The sequence below is a fragment of the Columba livia genome, chromosome 18, assembly GCF_036013475.1.
Source record: "Columba livia isolate bColLiv1 breed racing homer chromosome 18, bColLiv1.pat.W.v2, whole genome shotgun sequence".
NCBI lineage: Eukaryota > Metazoa > Chordata > Aves > Columbiformes > Columbidae > Columba > Columba livia.
The window spans coordinates 2,137,266-2,155,232 of NC_088619.1; the positions used below are offsets into that span (position 1 = coordinate 2,137,266).

A 17,967-nucleotide genomic window follows, 5' to 3' on the forward strand; every position below is an offset into this window, starting at 1 on the left:
AAATATTGATTAAAGTTGGATTTCATCAGCAAGACTTTGATTCTATTATTATACTGGCTGCTAACAAAGACACACCCATTAATGCGCTGCATTCTTGCTCGTTAAAGGGTGATTATTCCACTGTTCGCGCCAGGCTGCTCCGCTTGAAGCCCCAGCCAGTGGCTCCAGTACGGGCAGCATCAGAAAAATAAGAAGACATTATGATTTCAAAAATGAGGCAAAACCAGGGAAACAGGCACACGCTGGAACAGGCTGGGAGGGAAGGGAAGGGACAGGAGCAAGGGGAACCCTGAGCATTTCGCCTCCGTTTCAATCCAAACAACAGCACTGAAAACGAGGAGTTACTACAGATTTTATCAATTTAAATGAAATGTTGCAGGGGAGGGGAAAAAAAAAGCACTTCTAAAAAATCACCTAGCAGGTGCCAGTTTTCCTACTGCTTGGCTTTGTTCAAGGAATAACTGGAGGGTTTTTCTGGTCTTAATATACGAGTTAACTTGCAGCTCCAAGGATAAGGGTGGAAAAGGGATGGGAAGAATGCCATTAAAGCCTGTGTCTTCCAGCACTATTGTTCCAAAACTCGGGCTCAGGCGGAGTAGAGGCGCAATGGGAGGCAATGCCGTGTTTACATATGCCCGGATTGTTATGCAAGCCCAGGCGGGCTCTGGAGCGGAGGGAACGGCAGCAGGGGCAGCGCTTCTCACCGCCCGCACAGAAATGTTCTTCAGTGTGCAAAGGGTGAGAGAGGTCACCCCAGGAATCCACCCGGGATCCTCCCGGCCTTCGCCTCCATCCTCCTCCTCCTCGCACATTCCCCAGCACCGGCTTCAGAGTTAAAGGGACAGGAGCATCATCCAGCAACACCATCTGGGGGCTGCGTTCACATTGAGAACCCAAACCGGGGCAGCTGTCCCATGTGAGATGGGATTCACTGCCCTGCACGGGCATTTCGCATCGCGCCTCCCTGTATTCGTGCAGAAAACGCAACCACAGAATTAAGAGGGGACTCCAAAGGCACACCAGGGTATTCAGCACCATTCGAGCGCAATTATTTTCAGATTAAAACCAGCTTGCGTCAACACTGAAGATCTCAAATAAAAAAGTCGGTCGTGAACTCTGCAGTCATACCTTTAATTCTACTCGTAGTTGGTACGAGAGCAATCAGAGACAAACGTCTCCGACGAGTCAACTTTAACCTCCAGAAGAAGCCACAGATTTACATCAACCAAGCTTTCAAAAAGGTATCACTGCTGGAGAACTAAATAAACCCCTGACATATATTGTCAGTGCTTGAAAAATGTCTCGTTGCCAGTTTAAGCTCAGTCACTTTTGCTGCTATATCATCAATGATCAGAGTAAAAGCTCCTGCCAGCCAGAAATAGGTACGTCAGCTCTCCACTTTCTCTTTACTAAACTACATAAGCCAAATTTCAATAACTTCTGACTACAAGTCAAATTTCTACAGAGCATAAATTATTCTTATTAGCATCTTGAGTCTTCTAGTATGGCAAAAATGAACCACGGACACCAGAACCAGACACGCTGCCTCCACAAGTGTCTCATCCCCACCAGCCCGCCAGGGGCTTCCTCCCCCACTCACTCATCCCCCCAACACAAGGTCATTTTCTGCCATCACCCACAGCATCCTCCCGCAGCCATAGGATCACAGGATCATTTTGGTTGGAAAAGACCCTCCAGATCACCAAGTCCAACCATAACCCCCCCCGGCACTGCCCCATGTCCTGAGAACCTCATCTCCATCTGTTCAACCCTCCAGGGCTGGTGACTCCAGCACTGCCCTGGGCAGCCTGTTCCAATGCCCCACAGCCCTTTGGGGAACAAATTGTTCCCCAGATCCAACATCAACCTCCCCTGGCGCAACTTGAGGCCGTTTCCTCTGCTCCTGGCGCTTGTTCCTGGGGAGCAGAGCCCGACCCCCCTGGCTCCAAGCTCCTTTCAGGCAGTTCAGAGATCAGAAGGTCTCCCCTCAGCTCCTGTTCTCCAGCTGAACCCCCAGGTCCCTCAGCCGCTCCATCACACTTGTGCTCCAGCCCCTCACCAGCTCCGTTCCCTTCTCTCCACTCGCTCCAGCACCTCAAGGCCTTGCTTGGCGTGAGGGGCCCAGAACTGCCCCCAGGATTTGTGGTTTGGCCTCCCCAGGTCCCAGCACGGGGACCGTCACTGTCCTAGTCCTGCTGGCCACACCAGTGCTGGTACAGGGAGGGACAATCACCCCCCAGCTCTTCACCCTATAGAGGAAACCTGCATTCACTCACTCCAGGTGTATAACTCTCCCCGGCTGTACGGGAAGGGATGTTACCACCTTGTACGTAGCTTGAGGAGCCACCAGCTCTGAACGCCACCCGGCTGAGAGCACATTCCACGGGACTCCACCAGAAGCGCCCTGTGGCAGCACCCCCGCTGTCACCGGGCGGTCAGAGCTGGTAGCTAGTGAGGCTTTTTAAACTTAATTAACACATACCACTTAATTTCATACAGTCCTGCAATTTCCAACCAGAATATTGTGCAAGGCTGGAGTCGAATGGCTTAAGGAAATTAACTCTACCAACACGCAGCACGCACAGCGAGTCAGACCTGCGACATCGGCTGAAGAAGTCTGGAGAGGTTGGGTTTTTCTAACTTTTCAAAGAAGCTGTCCCGGGGGGGAGTGCTTCATTGTTTAATGACAGGGCAGGGTTTGTGCTCAAGCCATTTCCTACCACAGGACGTGGATTTCTTCTCCACCATCTTCACATGCCGCGTCTGGTTGCGGAGCTTGTCGTCCGTGTTCTCAACCAGGTTCGTGAGGTCGTCGATGATCTCTGGGGAAAGAGAAACGCGAGCATTAATCTCCGAGCCCCGCGGCATCGCTGCTCAACAAGCACGCGCCTGCTGGAGGCTCCACAATGGGAACCAGCTGCATCCTTCTGTCTTCCAGTATGACAGACCGGGGATCCACACGCACCGAAAATGTCCAAATCCGGGGGAAAACTGCACAAGAGACTTCGACTTGTGATTGATTCAGTGAGCTCCTCCACTGAAAGAGCGGAGGGAAAAATACAGAAAGAGTGGGATCAGTCTAGGTAGCCACAGAGAATGAGATGATGGCAGCCACAAAACACGAGCTAAAGTAAGAGAATTAGTGCATATGCTACAGGAAATCTGAAATTTCACTTCCTGGAACAGAGCATCTCAACCTCTGGTCATTACACGGTCATTAAAACACATTCAGAATCACCATCTCCCAAAGGCTTTTGAGCGCATTCCGTGCGGTCCCAAGCGAGCGACTGCAGTGGACACAACTCCCGCCCGGTTCAGCTCGGGCTGCAGGGCTGGCAGTTCTGCTTGCAGCACAAATGAAGCTCCGTGAAAACGAAAGTGCGTAAAATTTCTTCTACGTGTATTTTTAATAGAGGGGAAGGAACATTTCAAGCCAGACCACCCCCAACCTCAGGTACTGATGACTTTAATTGGCCAGGGAAACGGGACCAGGTACAAGGCTTATGCCAAGAGGGGTGGTTGGGTTGGGTTTTTTTAACGCTTTAAATTGAAAGCCACATTCAGGCACCAAATTTCCTTCTTGCCGACTGTTACACTCTAATTTTCTCCAAACACGCGGCCAGCGCCTCTTGCTGGGTGTGCGAACACACCGCCCGGAGCTGCGGGTTGTGTGCATGATGAAGCGGGAGCAGGACAGCAGCCAGACCCAACGCTACTGCAAGGCGTCTTGCTCTGGTTACACCTGCGGCTCTCCCAGCCCGGTCTAACGGATCTCGGCAGGGGCTGCGCTCACAACCCGCCCGTGCCCGGCACGGCCCAGCGCGGCATCCCGGGGCTGCCAGCACCTCCAGGCTTAACACAGCCAGAGCAAAAGCCAGAGCACACAGCGCTCACTTAGCAAGCTAGACTAACACTCTGTTCATTTTTACACATCGGAACCCTGCATGCACGTTGGTTGAGGGTTAAAGAACCAAGTGCAACCAACAGGGCAGGGCCCTTATTAATTAACCTTTGACTGTATTCCTTCAAACGAGAGATTTCTCAAGTATCTCTACTAGGAAACGGGATGGCACTGAAGAGGGTGCTCCTTGCACTTCTTCCCTGTGACACTAGTAAAAACCTTGCGCTTGCAGGGTGCTGCCAAGATGAGAGATTAGTTTTTGCAGCTTCCCAAGGACGCCTGTACAGCTCTGCTGCCCGCGGCGTTTACACCAGCGCTTCTACACCCGTTATCCTCCGCAATGCACCTTCCTGCAGCAACACGTTGTAACAGCGCTTACGTCCCCAAACCTTTCCAAGCACCAGGCACTGCTCTAGACAGAGAGAGAAAACCAGTCTGATCACACATACGGATAACAAAAAAACACAAATATTAAATGATCAAAGTTCTGAAGACACAAAGGACATTTTCAAAGGCATGTGGAGCACAGAGGTTTTACATTCCCGGAGAGCTGGGAGATTCAAGCACTATCCTTCTAACATATGCTACTTAAGTCTGCCCCACAAGCACTCCATCACCTCCAGCCAATCCCATGTGAAATGATACCAGCATCGAAAAACTCCTGCACTTAGAAAATACACATCTTTCTTAAAACAGGGACCCCGGTTCACATTCCTCAGCCTAAACCATCCAAGTATTTGCATGAAGGGAGGGCAGAGGGCAAACATCATCTGCTCTGTGTGCGCAGCTGCAGCTTTACCCTATAGATCTAAACCATCCACCCTCCCATGGATAAGCAGCATCTCCCCAATACTGCGCCATTCTAGACATAAACTCGCATATTTGTGTAGCTGTTTATAATACTCAACATTTTCTTCTTCATCCTACACCTAAGCACGTTTTCCCAAGCGCCAGCAGGTACTTTATCTGAACTGCAAGGTTTGTTCAGTTCATAGTTCAGATATTAGTTCTCCTCCCGCTCCCACCCAACTTTCCCATGTCCAACATTTGCAAAGGCAACGACATTTGGGGGAAATTTTATCTGTCCTGCGTGACTCAGCACACAGGAAAAGCAGCAGGACGCTGCTGCAACAGAGACATTTGCATGTTTGCCTCGAGACGCAAAAAAAAGGCACCGAAAGTTGCCATCGCTGTGAAGGACGAAGTGATAAGCACGCTTGGGAAATGACAGCCTTTCCTTTGCCAACAACGACCAGACCCTCCTTGAAAACATCCTGGTGAACAGGCTGTAGCTGAATGAGAACGAACGGAGCAGGGAAATGTTCTGTCACCATTCTGCAGCCCAAGGCAGCGCGATGGGGATTAGACCCAGAGCCTCCCTCTGCTCTCCCGTCCCTGGCACAAGCAGGAGCCACCTCTGAGCCCCAGAACTGGTCCGTACAGCTTGGGAGAAGCGTTTCTCCACGTCCACATGAAAACTAGCAATGAATTTGGAAGACAAGCAAAGCTGCTGCCAGAGAAGAATAACCCCAGGGCTAAGAAAGCCCTAAGAGCACCAGTGATCCTACAGCAGCTCCCACGGACCAGCTCTTCTGACAGGCGACCCACCCGCAAGTCCCTTCGTGCTGGCAACCACATTCAGGATTAAAGACTTCCTATCCTCTCCCATTTGCTCGGCTAGGCAGAGAGCAGGTTCAAAAGGAAAACAGACACTTGAGAAAGGCGAAGGCCGGCGGCTCCCGCTGCGAGCGGCAGAAGGGAGGAGCAGGAGCCGGCTGGCGCTGGAGGGGACCGCTGACCTGCCAGAGGACGTCTCTGTAACCCTGCACTGCCAACCACACTGACACCGCTCACACAAGCCGAGCCGAGGTCCGTCTGCGGTGAAGCAGCATCTCGCAGCACAAGAGAAAACCTACTGCGCACCCTTGTAGGAAAATCTCAGCAATTTAAACCCTGAAGAAATTTAAACAGCTGAAGTGGCAGAAGTTTGAGGGTTGGAGACAAGCTCGGGCAGGGCCTCCTGTACCAGCACGGGCTTGTGCGTGAAAACTGGTGTCACAAGCCTTGCTGGTCCCCACGCGTGTCCCTTTGCGGGGGTGACAGCATCAGCCAGGTCACCGCAGCCGGATGCGCCAGGCGGGAGAGCGGAGCGCTGCGACACGAAGGCAAAGGGTGTGTGGGCATCGCCATCTCTCCTCACCTCATCCCGTGGTGATGCAGCAGCGACACAAAAACCTCTCTCTACAAATCTGGATACTTCTCCAGGTGATCAAGGCTATAAAATTCAGGCCGGAGCCCTCAAAAGGGCAGGATTTCTTCAGAAGCTTGGGATATATCACACAGTGAAAATAACAGTGGGCTTTACAGATTTGAGATCAAGACCTGTACACCTTAAACAGGGACAATGTATTGGAAGGGCATAATTTTGTGGACAGAAGCCAGTCTGCTCCCGCCCTTGCTCCTCCGGCTCCGGGAGCTGCGCTGGAGCGGGCACGGGCAGCAGCGGGAATGGGGGTGAACTCAGACAGGGGCTTTACAAGCAAAATACTCAATGAGGGAACAGTGAAGCAAACAGAGCCCAGAAAAAATGTAGGTGGATATATTTGGAAATACTTGACTTGTTGCTGTTGTTAAATAACCCACAGGGGCAGGTTTTGATCTCAGGCAAGGAGCGTTCTGGAGCAACGCACAGCAGCCGGGTTGAAGAGGCGCAGCGGCTGGAAACAGCAGCCGCTGTGGCTCCAGCATCGATCCTGGCTCCTGCTCCTGGGGACGGCCCGAGCAACCCCAGGAGCGCTTCCTGCTGCTTGCTTTCTTACAAAAAACAAACAGCAAACAAATGTTGGGTTTGTTTGCTATTTTGCATTAGACTTAAAACATATTTTTGCCCACAAAAACAAATACAAAAATAATTGAATCAGATCTCAACTTGTCACTGCATCAGCTATCGCAGCCAGAAAATTAAGGCTTCTAAGCTGCAGCCGAAGCAAAAGCATTGAAAAAAAAAATGCTCATGAAATTGCTCCATTGGTCACAGCGAGTGAAAGCGCTACAAATGGCACAGGAACCTTTAAGGAATCAAAAATCCATCTTATGCTGAGGGTGGTGAGAGCCTGGCCCAGGTTGGCCAGAGAGGTGGTGGATGAACCATCCCTGGAGACATCCCAGGCCAGGCTGGACGGGGCTCTGAGCAACCTGAGCTGGTGAAGATGTCCCTGCTCATGGCAGGGGGGGCACTGGGGAGCTGGGGAGGTCCCTTCAACCCAAACCATCCTGTGGTTCTGTGATCCAGATTATCCAGAGATATGAATTAATCAAATGATACCTTAAAGGCAGAGAAAAATTATCTTTATAACATCTCTGAAATAAATATTTGCATTATAAGTCAGAGTAGCATCACATTTTGCTGCTGCCGCTTTTTGGGGTCCATCCATGTGCTCGTGTGTGTTCAGGACTCTGCTAAAAGTGACTATCAGAACGGAAAAACCTGCCCTGAAATCGCAGTGAAACAACCACCTGGTAGCAGCAGGGGGCAATTATACACATCTTTTAAATCACATCTGCTAATAGCTAGAAAAGTCAAGATTTATGCGAAGGACACCAACAGAAGACAGACGAGAAAAAATTGAGCAGGAGAAATATGTAATCCTAGGAATTCCTCAGAAGAAAAGCTCATTCTTCATATCCTTTTTCCTTTGAAGATTTTACCATTACAATGAAAATCAGAAACATCCTGTTTTAATTCCTAAAAACACCGATCCGTTCCCTCCAAACCTGGTTCTGCTTCTCTCCAGCCACGGCGCGGATAATTCCAGAGCCCCCCTGGAGACGGGAATCCCACCCGTGGAAGCCGTAAGTCAGCTCTGCGGTCGGGCCGTACATCACGGGCCGGGCAAGCAAACCCTGCGCTGAACCCCCGCCAGCTGCTGGGGCTGAGTCCAAACGGGCCCTTTTGCTGGTCTCCCCTGCTCCCCCTCGAAAGCGCCGCCAGCTCCGGCACGGTCTGCCCGCAGCTCCTCCATCACATCCCCCTGCTGCCTTTCCCACCTGCCCAGCGCCTCTGCTGACGTTTCTAACCACCCCGCGGGTCCGAAATGGGGCTTCTCTGGCAGCCCCAGCCTCTGTGGCAACTCAGCCATCAAGTCTTTCTACAGCTGGTCCAAAGTTTTCCAAGGGAACGGTTTCTGCTGGAAAACCGTTTGACAGATGATAAAACCAGCACATCCCAGAGCGCTCTGCACGCCCGGCCCTCCCGTGCTTTACCTCCCTGGTGATGCTCTTTATGCTGAAACACAGCCCCGAGCAGCATGAAGTGAATAACCAGTGTTCAGCTTGCAAATTAAATGCTCAATTTTAGCAACAAAGTGAGAAGCCCACACGTTTCCAGAGAGCAAAAGCCCCTTTTCCAGCCCGTTCAGCCAGCACATCTTTCCTCCCTTTCTGCCCCCGGTGCCAATCCCCAGCAATGCTGAGCAGCGGAGCCATCGGCTGCTGGGCCGTGAGATCATTCTACAGACACAAAATTGATATTGCATCTTCCTCTGCAGGGACTAAACAGCAGCAGCTACGCCAGAGTTACGGCACATCCATCAGCACTGCACGTTTAACCAAAAAAAGCATAACTTAGGAGATGAGAAGTCACAACATGAAGCACAGCCCTCAGACGTGGAAGAAATCATCCTCCCCAGCGGCTCTGGCTGCTGCTGCTCCCTCCACCAACCAGGCACCGAACCCAGGAGTATCCCTGCAGCTTCTCCCGTCAGGGATCTCGGGAGAAAGGACCACGCGAAGCGGGAGCGAGGGGCGGGCGGTGGCGGAGCGGGAGGGACGGGTCCTTGCGGGAACGCCGTGGTTTATTTTGCAAGAAACCATGGGGGTTTTTTCCCACTCTTCCTCCACTCAAGAGCAGGAAAACGATCTGGTTGCCTTCCTGTCCGACGGGTCTCCCTGTTCCCTGCCCTACGCAGGTGCACCAGCCTTCTCAAAGCATGGAATCTTTTATTTAACCATTCTCCTCAACCCGCAGAGCCCCTATGAAGGGTGAACGTCTCTCCCCATGATGTAGAACCGGCCAGATCTCTGCTTTTATACATGACTCTACACTAATTGATTCTTTTGTTTTATTTGAAACACATAAAAAGCCCCATTTGGTTTTGGCAATTGCACCTTTGAGTCGCGCTCATTTTGTCTGTGGAGCAAGAAACCCAAAAGTCTAGTGAAAACGGCCACATGAAATACAGCACAGGCAGAGAGAAACAAACCTGGGGTTTAGCTGTAATTCAGCAGAATGGTGTTGCTGACCAACCATTTCCTTGGAGATGTTTGGATTTTCCATGGATTTAAATTTACAGATCACTCAATAGTATTTATCATCTCCATGTTATACTCCTCTGTGAGTCATGGAAGACTGGAGTCGGCCTTAAGAAAAACATATAGAGAACTAAAATCCGTAACATTTTATGCTATGTAAAAGTACAATAAGGCTGGAATTCAGTGGAGAAGCCAGCAGGCTTTCCCTCCCTCCTCCAGGTCTCTGCTGCCTCAGGAGAAGAACTAGATACCAAAGAAATGAATCATATATCGAATGCCAACCTCTATACGTCCAAACCCCATAATTACATTTTAACAAGAAAGCAGGCATTGTTCAAAATGCCAGTGGTATGAAATGAAGATTGCAACTAATGTAAGTACATCAGAAACCTAAAGAACCTCAGCGCGATGTGCCAGCTGCAATGTCAAGGCAGAGTGAAAAGAGAAAAACACAGTAAAAGCCACAATGCCAAGAATCACAACTTGTCTCGGTCGCCGCTGGTGTGCAGCTCCCCACGCCTCCTCCTCGCTGCTCAACCCACGGTGACACCCCACATCCCACTGGTGTTCACGCTGATCCAAGCTCGGGACGCCGGGACACCGACGCTTTCTGCTGTGATGAGTTCTGTGCGTCAAGCAAAGACCAAGATTTCCCCAACCCGACCTTCCCAAATTTAACTAGTGATATTTAATCTCTTTGTTGGCAGAACTTCATGTAAGTATTTAAATAAATAAATAAAATGCTAACTTCTCCAAGGGAGCAAACCAACTTGTTCCTCTGTGTTTCAGCCGGCTCACTCTTTAACTCTTCTGATTTACGGGAGCTCGATGGTCCTTGGAGAGTCAGGTTCAGAGGCCCTTCTCTGGCCTCCTGCTGGGAACGTGCTTTACGATGTGCCGCGTGTCCGGAGCAGCCCCAGCGCCACAGGAGCCCAGAGGGATCTCCCCTCCCGCTGCTGCGGTCCAGGCAGCACAGAGATGCCGCTCACTCTTCCCTGCTCCAGGTGATGGAGATGAAGAGGAGGGAGCTGGGCTGTGGGACGGCCAGGCCAAGCAGGGCAGGCAGGACGGCTCTTCTGCCCCCGTGCGGATGTGACCAGCTCCAGCCGCCCCTCTGTGCTCAGATTATTACAGCCTGAGGCACCCGATGCATCAGCTGTGGCAGCAGAACCTTCTCCTTCACCCAACACAGCCCACGGGCTCCAGGCCAGGCCAGCTCCCTGCCCCGAGGGATCCTCGCAGAAGGTCTCCTTCAAGATCAGGATTACTCCTGGTTCCCCGAGTTCCTGACAACAGTGAAAAACACACAGACTGGAAAGAACAAACTGCTCCGGAGTGCTGTGCCCTCCGCCTGGCCTTGGGAAGGGAAGAGCAGCCTAAGTGCCCGGCTCAGACGGCCAAGGACCAGCCCGCGCCTCCACCGTAACCCTTTCCCGCTGCATCACGAAACCTTCAGCATCTTCAAGACTGACGTTTGCTGGAACAAGAGGGAGTTATTTGTTCTGCTCCAGAAAACCTCGCCACCTGCTCCAAGGACTAAGAGGACACGTCCAGGATCACTGTTTCCACCACACACCTTTCACATCACAGCCGAGCAGCCTCACTCATCCATCCCCAAATACATAAGAATATATCTGGGTCAAACTTGGATACTCTCGAGCAACACAGAACACTTCATCCTCTCAATAGCAGGTCCAGAGGCAGCCGACGGGCGTTTGAAATACATGGCAGTGACAGAGAACCATCCCAGGCTGTACTGGGTTTGCATGGTGAGGTTCTGATAGTGGGGTGGCTACAGTGGTGGGTTCTGAGAGAAGCTGCTAGAAGCTTCACCCATATCTGACAGAGCCAATGTCAGTGGGCTCCAAGATGGACCCACCGCTGGCCAAGGCCAAGCCCATCAGCAATGGTGGCAGTGCCTGTGGGATAACGTAGTTAAGAAGAGGGAAAAAATGGCACAACTGCAGCCAAAGAGGAGTGAGGATGTGAGAGAAACAGCCCTGCAGACACAAAGGCCAGTGAAGGAGGGGAGGAGGTGCTCCAGGCACCAGAGCAGAGGTTCCTCAGCAGCCTGTGATGTAGATCATGGTGAGGCCAGCTGTCCCCTGCTGCCCTGGAGGTGCATGGGGAAGCAGAGATCCACCTGCAGCCCGTGGAGGTCCATGGGGAGCAGAGATCCAACTGCAGCCCATGGAGGTCCATGGGGGAGCGGAGATCCACCTGCAGCCCATGGAAGGGACCCAGGCTGGAGCAGTTAATGAAGAACTGCATCCCATGGGAAGGACGGATGCTGGAGAAGTTAACGGAGAACTGTCTCCTGTGGAAGGGACCTGGAGCAGGGAGGAGTGTGAGGAGTCGTCCCCCAAGGAGGAAGGAGCAGCAGAGACAACGTGTGATGAACCACAACCCCCATTCCCCGTCTCCCTGTATCGCTGGCAGGGAGGAGGGAGAGAAACGGGGAGTGAAGCTGAGCCTGGGAAGAAGGGAGGGATGGGGGGAAGCTGTCTCAAGATTTGGTTGTTTCTTGTTTTGTTTTGTTTTTCTCATTATCCTACTCTGATTTGATTGGTAATAAATTAAACTAATTTCCCCAAGTCAAGGCTGTTTTGCCTGTGACATTAATTGCTGAGGAGATGATCTCAATGTGAGGAGATGATCGCGACCTCTGAGCCTTTCGCTATGTTTTCTGCCCCGTTTCTGTCCGGCTGCGGAGGGAGCGATGGAGCAGCGCTGGTGCCCAGCCCAGCACCCAGCGCACCGGAGCATCCACAGCTACGGAGGAGAAAACAAACAGCGGTATCCATTCCAGCAAACACAGTTATTAGCTAGAGCTGTTATTTTAAAAGCACACACTGAGAAGTTTTCCCTTTTTCCAGCTGCTTATTTTGTTTTATTCAAACAAAATCCATGGACATTAATTCGAGCTGTACTTAATTGAATAATTTCTCTAGGGAATAGTTTGGGGAGAGGTTTAAAGCAGCCTGTTTCCAAGAGCCATTACTAATTGGCATATACCCCAGCAGCTGTGTGCCAACCAAAATAGTACGTTTTAATGTTACTGGAACTACTCTCAGGCCAGATGTGTTGAGAACTCGCAGTGATATAAGGCAGGCAATAACCATATTCACATGATATAGTATTTTGAGTATCCTTCTCCAGTTATCTGGGAGGAGATAATCGTCTCCTTCACTAGAATACTGGAGAGCGAAACCAGGTCGTCTGTTCCTCCCAACAAGTGACCTTTCCTTTTATTTCCCATGTCCAAAGCAGACCAGCACAGTACCTACTTATCAAATGGATATTAACATTTAAAAAATCAACAAACCCTCTTGTAAGAATGAGAGGAGGTGACTCGGACACGGCCCCGAGCCGCAGCGCTGCCTCCCGGGCGGCTCCGACCTCCGCTCAAATCCCAGTGCTCCAGCAACACAAACCCAGAGGATTTTTAGGCCAGACTATCGAAACTTCCACCAAAGTCTTCAAGCAATAGGGACAATGCCATTAAACTACTTTCTACAGACTCGAGAGGAAGCAAGGAAATACTGCCAGTAATAGAATAACAATAAATTGCCCATCTCTAGGGCAGGCCGGGGCACTGGGAGACTGGAAACCCACCTATATTTGTGTAACAAACCCCCGCTGATCAAACCACTCTTCCTGTTCTGTTTGGCTTCTGCAAACTCGTAACAGAAAAAGAAAGGACAAAAGCTAATTCAGGCTCCATATGTGTTTGGTTTCCCTTTATCCGAGCGTCCAAGCAGGATTTACACAACGCTGCCGTCAGAAATTCTCCATAATATCCACCCTACTTTCTTTCGGTAGCTCTAATTTTTCCCAAGTTCGTACACCACTGCAATACCTTTCCACAGATAGCAACGGCTTTAATTACAAACACACATCAGTGGCTGTAATTATACTAAGGTAGAAGGTATAGCGATTCCACATAAAACACCACTCGGCTACTAAACACCGGTTTTTAGCTGAAGTTTCGGGTCCATTTCTCAAAAAAACACAAACAAAGCCCAAACACCAACAATCCCCAACACCTTATGTTATGCTCCGTGCAGCTCTTGTCACTTTAAGATCTACTTGACAATTACTACTTCTACACTTAAACTGTGCACCCGTGGCAGTAACATCATGTAGCCCCTGTGGGTACCAAAAACCAGGCCTTAGACCCACTGAAAAAACAGAAAATGAAATACTGAGACAGAGTATCTCGCCTTCCTGGGTCCCAGGCACCTCAGCCCAAACACGCACCTTCCTTCTACGGGATGAAAATAAATTTGCATCCATTATCACAACCCGGCTGGAGAGAATAACGTAACTGCAGTTCATGCATCTGTGGGAGGATGCAAAAAGCCAGCACGTTGCTTACTAAGGGTTTACTCACAAGAGGTGCTCCCCATAAACCCCCCCGGCTCGCACGCCACTCGTCAGCCCCACCAGACATCAGGGCTGGGACGTCCCTGCGACCAAGCAGGACCAGAACGGGACTGGGAATGTCCCTGTGATGGAGCGGGGTTGGGACAGGGCTGGAACGTCCCTAGGATGGGGCTGGAAACGTCCCTGTGATGGAGCGGGGCTGGGATGGGGCTCGGATGTCCCTGGGACATCCCTGGGATGGAGCAGGACCAGGACAGGACTGGGAATGTCCCCATGATGGAGAGGGGCCAGAACAGGGCTGGAACATCCCTGTGATGGAGCGGGGCTGGGATGTCCCTGTGACTGAGTGGGACCAGGATGGGACTGGGAATGTCCCTGTGACCAAGCGGGACCAGGACAGGGCTGGAACATCCCTGGGATGGAAAAAGGCTGGGATGGGACTGGGAACGTCCCTGTGACGGAGCGGGGTTGGGACAAGGCTGGGAACGTCCCTGGGATGGCGCTGGGAACGTCCCTGTGATGAAGCAGGGCTGGGATGGGGCTGGAACAGGGCTGAGATGTCTCTGTGACCAAGTGGGACCACGACAAGGCTGGAATATCCCTGGGATGAAGCAAGGCTGGGACGGGGCTGGGAATGTCCCTGTGGCAGAGCAGGGCTGGGATGGCCACGGCTTCCCGCTGCTGGATAACCCTGCGAGACCTCCCTCCCGGACAAAGGCCCCGGCTCTTGGGAGTCCCGGCACAAGTTTCCCAAGCACCTTTGAAAGAAAAAACAAAACCAGCTCATTTCTCAAAACCTGCCCAGGACACAGCCCCAGCTCCGAGGCGACTGAGAGTGACGGTTATAAATGGGTAATGTCATTTTGTCCCCGGGAGAAAAATCACCAAATTGTTCGGCTTTGCTGGGAGCGAGGCTGAGCAGAATCGGCCCGTTCCGCTGCGAGCGCCTTCAAAGAAAGAAAGGCTGACATTCCTGAGATGTCTAGCAGGCTGCGCGGGATGTATAAGCTCATTCCTACTCAAATTAAAGAAAATGCAATCCAAAAAAGCAGGATTGAACTATTCCCGAAGTGTTAACTGTAACACTATTTCCAACCCGCTGGAACATCCCACATTTTTCACATTAAGAAGTTTAAAAGTTAGTGAAACACTTCATTGCTGCCACGGTCCTTCCAACTGAGAATTATTCAACAACTGGAGATTAAGTGCTCTGGGTTTCGAAGCAGATTAAGAAAGACTGGAAAAAATGACCAGCAGTGTTCTTGCATAGCTGGAGCCCAAAAATATATTACATGGACTGTAGTTGGAGGAGCAAAAAGGGAATATAGCTCAACGTGCTGATGTGATGCTGACTTCAGTGATTCAAGCTTTAGTGGTTTGCTCCTTTACTTCCAGTTTCACTCACGTTATGAAGGGGCAGAGCCACTCAGGTGGGACAGACACACGGACCGGTGGCCTGTCCTGCTCCGGAGGGTTCCTCAGCGGGACCGACACCGTTCAGAGCTCATCCCCTGCCATTAACCTCACCCTGCAAGGGAAGATTGTTTCGTTGGCATCCTTCTTCCAGACAGGCCAAACTGATCCTGTCTTCAGTCTCCAAATAAGCTCCATGAGCTCCTCCTCACCAACAACCTCTGCAGAACCCCGAGGTGTCCTGGGGACAGCAGGGTGACCAAGAGCCAGCACTGGGCCCTTGTGGCCAGGAAGCCAATGGTACCTGGGGTGGGTTAGAAGGGGGTGGTCAGTAGGTCAGAGAGGTTCTCCTGCCCCTCTGCTCTGCCCTGGGGAGACCACACCTGGAATATTGTGTCCAGTTGTGGCCCCTCAGTTCCAGCAGGACAGGGAACTGCTGGAGAGAGTCCAGCGCAGCCACCAAGATGCTGGAGGGAGTGGAGCATCTCCCGTGTGAGGAAAGGCTGAGGGAGCTGGGGCTCTGGAGCTGGACAAGAGGAGACTGAGGGGGGACTCATTCCTGGGGATCAAGATGGAAAGGGGGAGTGTCAGGAGGATGGAGCCAGGCTCTTCTCGGTGACAACCAGTGATAGGACAAGGGGCAATGGGTGCAAACTGGAACACAGGAGGTTCCACTTAAATCTGAGAAGGAACTTGTTCCTGGTGAGGGTGGCAGAGCCTGGCCCAGGCTGCCCAGGGGGTTGTGGAGTCTCCTTCTGTGCAGACATTCCAACCCGCCTGGACACCTTCCTGTGTAACCTCATCTGGGTGTTCCTGCTCCATGGGGGATTGCACTGGATGAGCTTTCCAGGTCCCTTCAACCCCTGACATGCTGGGATTCTGTGATGCTGCCATGCAGCAGCAGATGCAAAATTTAATTTAAAGAAAAGTTCACTGTGTCAAGCCCTGGCCCCTAAATACATGAAGGCTTCTCTTCGCCTCAGCTGGGGCTAGGAGCTCACACAATCTTCTGAACGATCTTAATGTATAGCCCTAAGGAAGATGCCCACAGTGCATGGGGACACAGCAGGAGGGCTCATCAAGCCCCTGCACACCCAGGGGCTGACAAGAACTCCAGAAAAGTTCATCAAAACGACACTCGAAACAACCAGCCACCTCTGCCAACGAGCTCACTTCTACCAGGTACTGCCAGTCTTCTCGGCTCTGCACATCTGCTGTTAAACCTCTTCTAAAATAATTCAGTCTCACCTGAGCATTAAGATACCTGTTTAATTCTGCTCCAGGTATTTAGAGATGAGGAAAACGCAGAACCGTGAGAATCAGGGAGTTGTCAAGCCTGCAAAACACAACTGCCATTTCAATAAACATTCAGGTTGGTAACAAGCCAACAGAGCATCACAGTGTTCACCACAAGAGCATCACGCTGTGGACAGCTGCATGGCATTATCCTCTTGGATCACAAACGGGGAGGAAAGCCACTTTAGAATTGGTCTATCAATCATGGGAGGAGGCAGAAAACTTGCAAGTGCTTCACGGCTCCAGTATTGAAAGCAGCTGATAAAGCTGAGGTCAACACAGGCACCTGGGACTAATCTCCAGCTGACATACTTCATCAGGCTCTACTGGAATCAATGGTAAATTGACTGAATTAGCAAAAGGAATACATCATCTAACAGCATGCTTGGTGCTGAGCAGTCCCAGCAAGCAGGACTGCGCTAAAGCCATTCCTCCTATATTGCTGGAATTATTTGCATCCTACCTGCCCAGAAGTTTGAAACAGACCAAGAGCAGAGAAAAAGTCTCTCGAGTTGATGGCTCAAAAATGCTCCATTCCAGGTCTGCAGTCATGGAAAAAGTTCTGATTACTCAGAGAAGTGGTTAAAACAACAGCCGGGGTGGAAAGAAGGACTTCCACAGATAAGACGACCTCAAGTCTACGAATCCTGGTCAGCCTGAGCTAATGATTTTCTTTCTTCCCATTTCCTTCCACCCAAACTTGTGCCAACTTTCCACATGCCCTCCCAAGGCCTTTCTGCAGATGTGGCTGAACACGACTGTTTAGCGTGGCTCCGTGCCCGCGGATTTCTGCAGAGCAAGGAAAGGCTGTTACACAGAGGGAGCCCTTACACAGCTGCTCCGCTCCTCTATGATTTTCTCCTTTCTACAGCTCATTTGTTGGAAGGACCAAAAGTGATTAATTGGCACAAGCTGCACAAAGCTGAGGGTTTAGTGCCACTAAGCAACGTGTCTGTAGGACACTTGAGGAGACTGTGGCTAAATACGGGTTTGATCTCGACGCACAAGTTCTGAATTTCAGCGTGACGAACTCCAGCGCAGGAAGGAAACCTTAAGCCTCCACTTTATCAAGCTGCACAAATACAGGGTTTATCAAACTGAAGAGATTACTGGTGCTCATTGTGCTTCTGCTGCAACTGTTGGCAGAAGCTGGATCGCTCTCGGATGGGAACGGGGCAGCGAGAGTCCGTACAGCACACAAGTTCTTCTCTAGCCAAACACCTCTGTTGCAAAAATAAAGAGAATGTGAATACAGACAGCGCAAAAAATTACCGCGAGCTCTGTGTGTGCTTTCTCAAAATAATTATTTCTAATGACCCAACTTATAACATCCCACTTAAAAGAAAAATGCATTGATACTACAAAAGGTACTTCTACCCCGGGGATTTTATTTTTCCTAATTTTTAACTAGGAAAACCATAAGCCATTTTTGTCATTTGTTACACCCAGTTCTGAGCGTACTGATACTAATCTGGTGTTCCACATCACGGTAAAAAGGCAGAGAACTTTCTGACAAGCAACAAGTGAATATATTATACCTGCAAATTCACTGCTCTTCAGAAGCTTCCTATGTTTGATCAGACACCAAAAGGCCACAAACCTTTTAGTTGACAAGCTCAGTTTTAACAAAGCACAATGCAAAGCTTTGCCATCTCCACCCC

At 50.8% G+C, this 17,967-nt stretch overlaps 1 protein-coding gene across 3 annotated transcripts in view; it reads right to left on the reverse strand.

Moving 5' to 3' along the window:
- The window catches only part of STX8 (syntaxin 8), a 107,307-nt gene that overhangs the window by 36,051 nt on the left and 53,289 nt on the right, over positions 1–17,967 (reverse strand). The window contains exon 7 of one of the 3 annotated variants that reach the window (XR_010466947.1): positions 2,596–2,822. The exons of 1 other annotated variant lie outside the window; for it this stretch is intronic. Coding sequence is in view for 1 of the 2 variants with exons in the window: in XM_065034406.1 (XP_064890478.1) it covers positions 2,721–2,822 (102 nt within the window). In the remaining variant the exon portion in view is untranslated. The remainder of the gene's footprint in view (positions 1–2,595; positions 2,823–17,967) is intronic. One more of the 3 variants, XM_065034406.1, reaches the window with a different exon arrangement.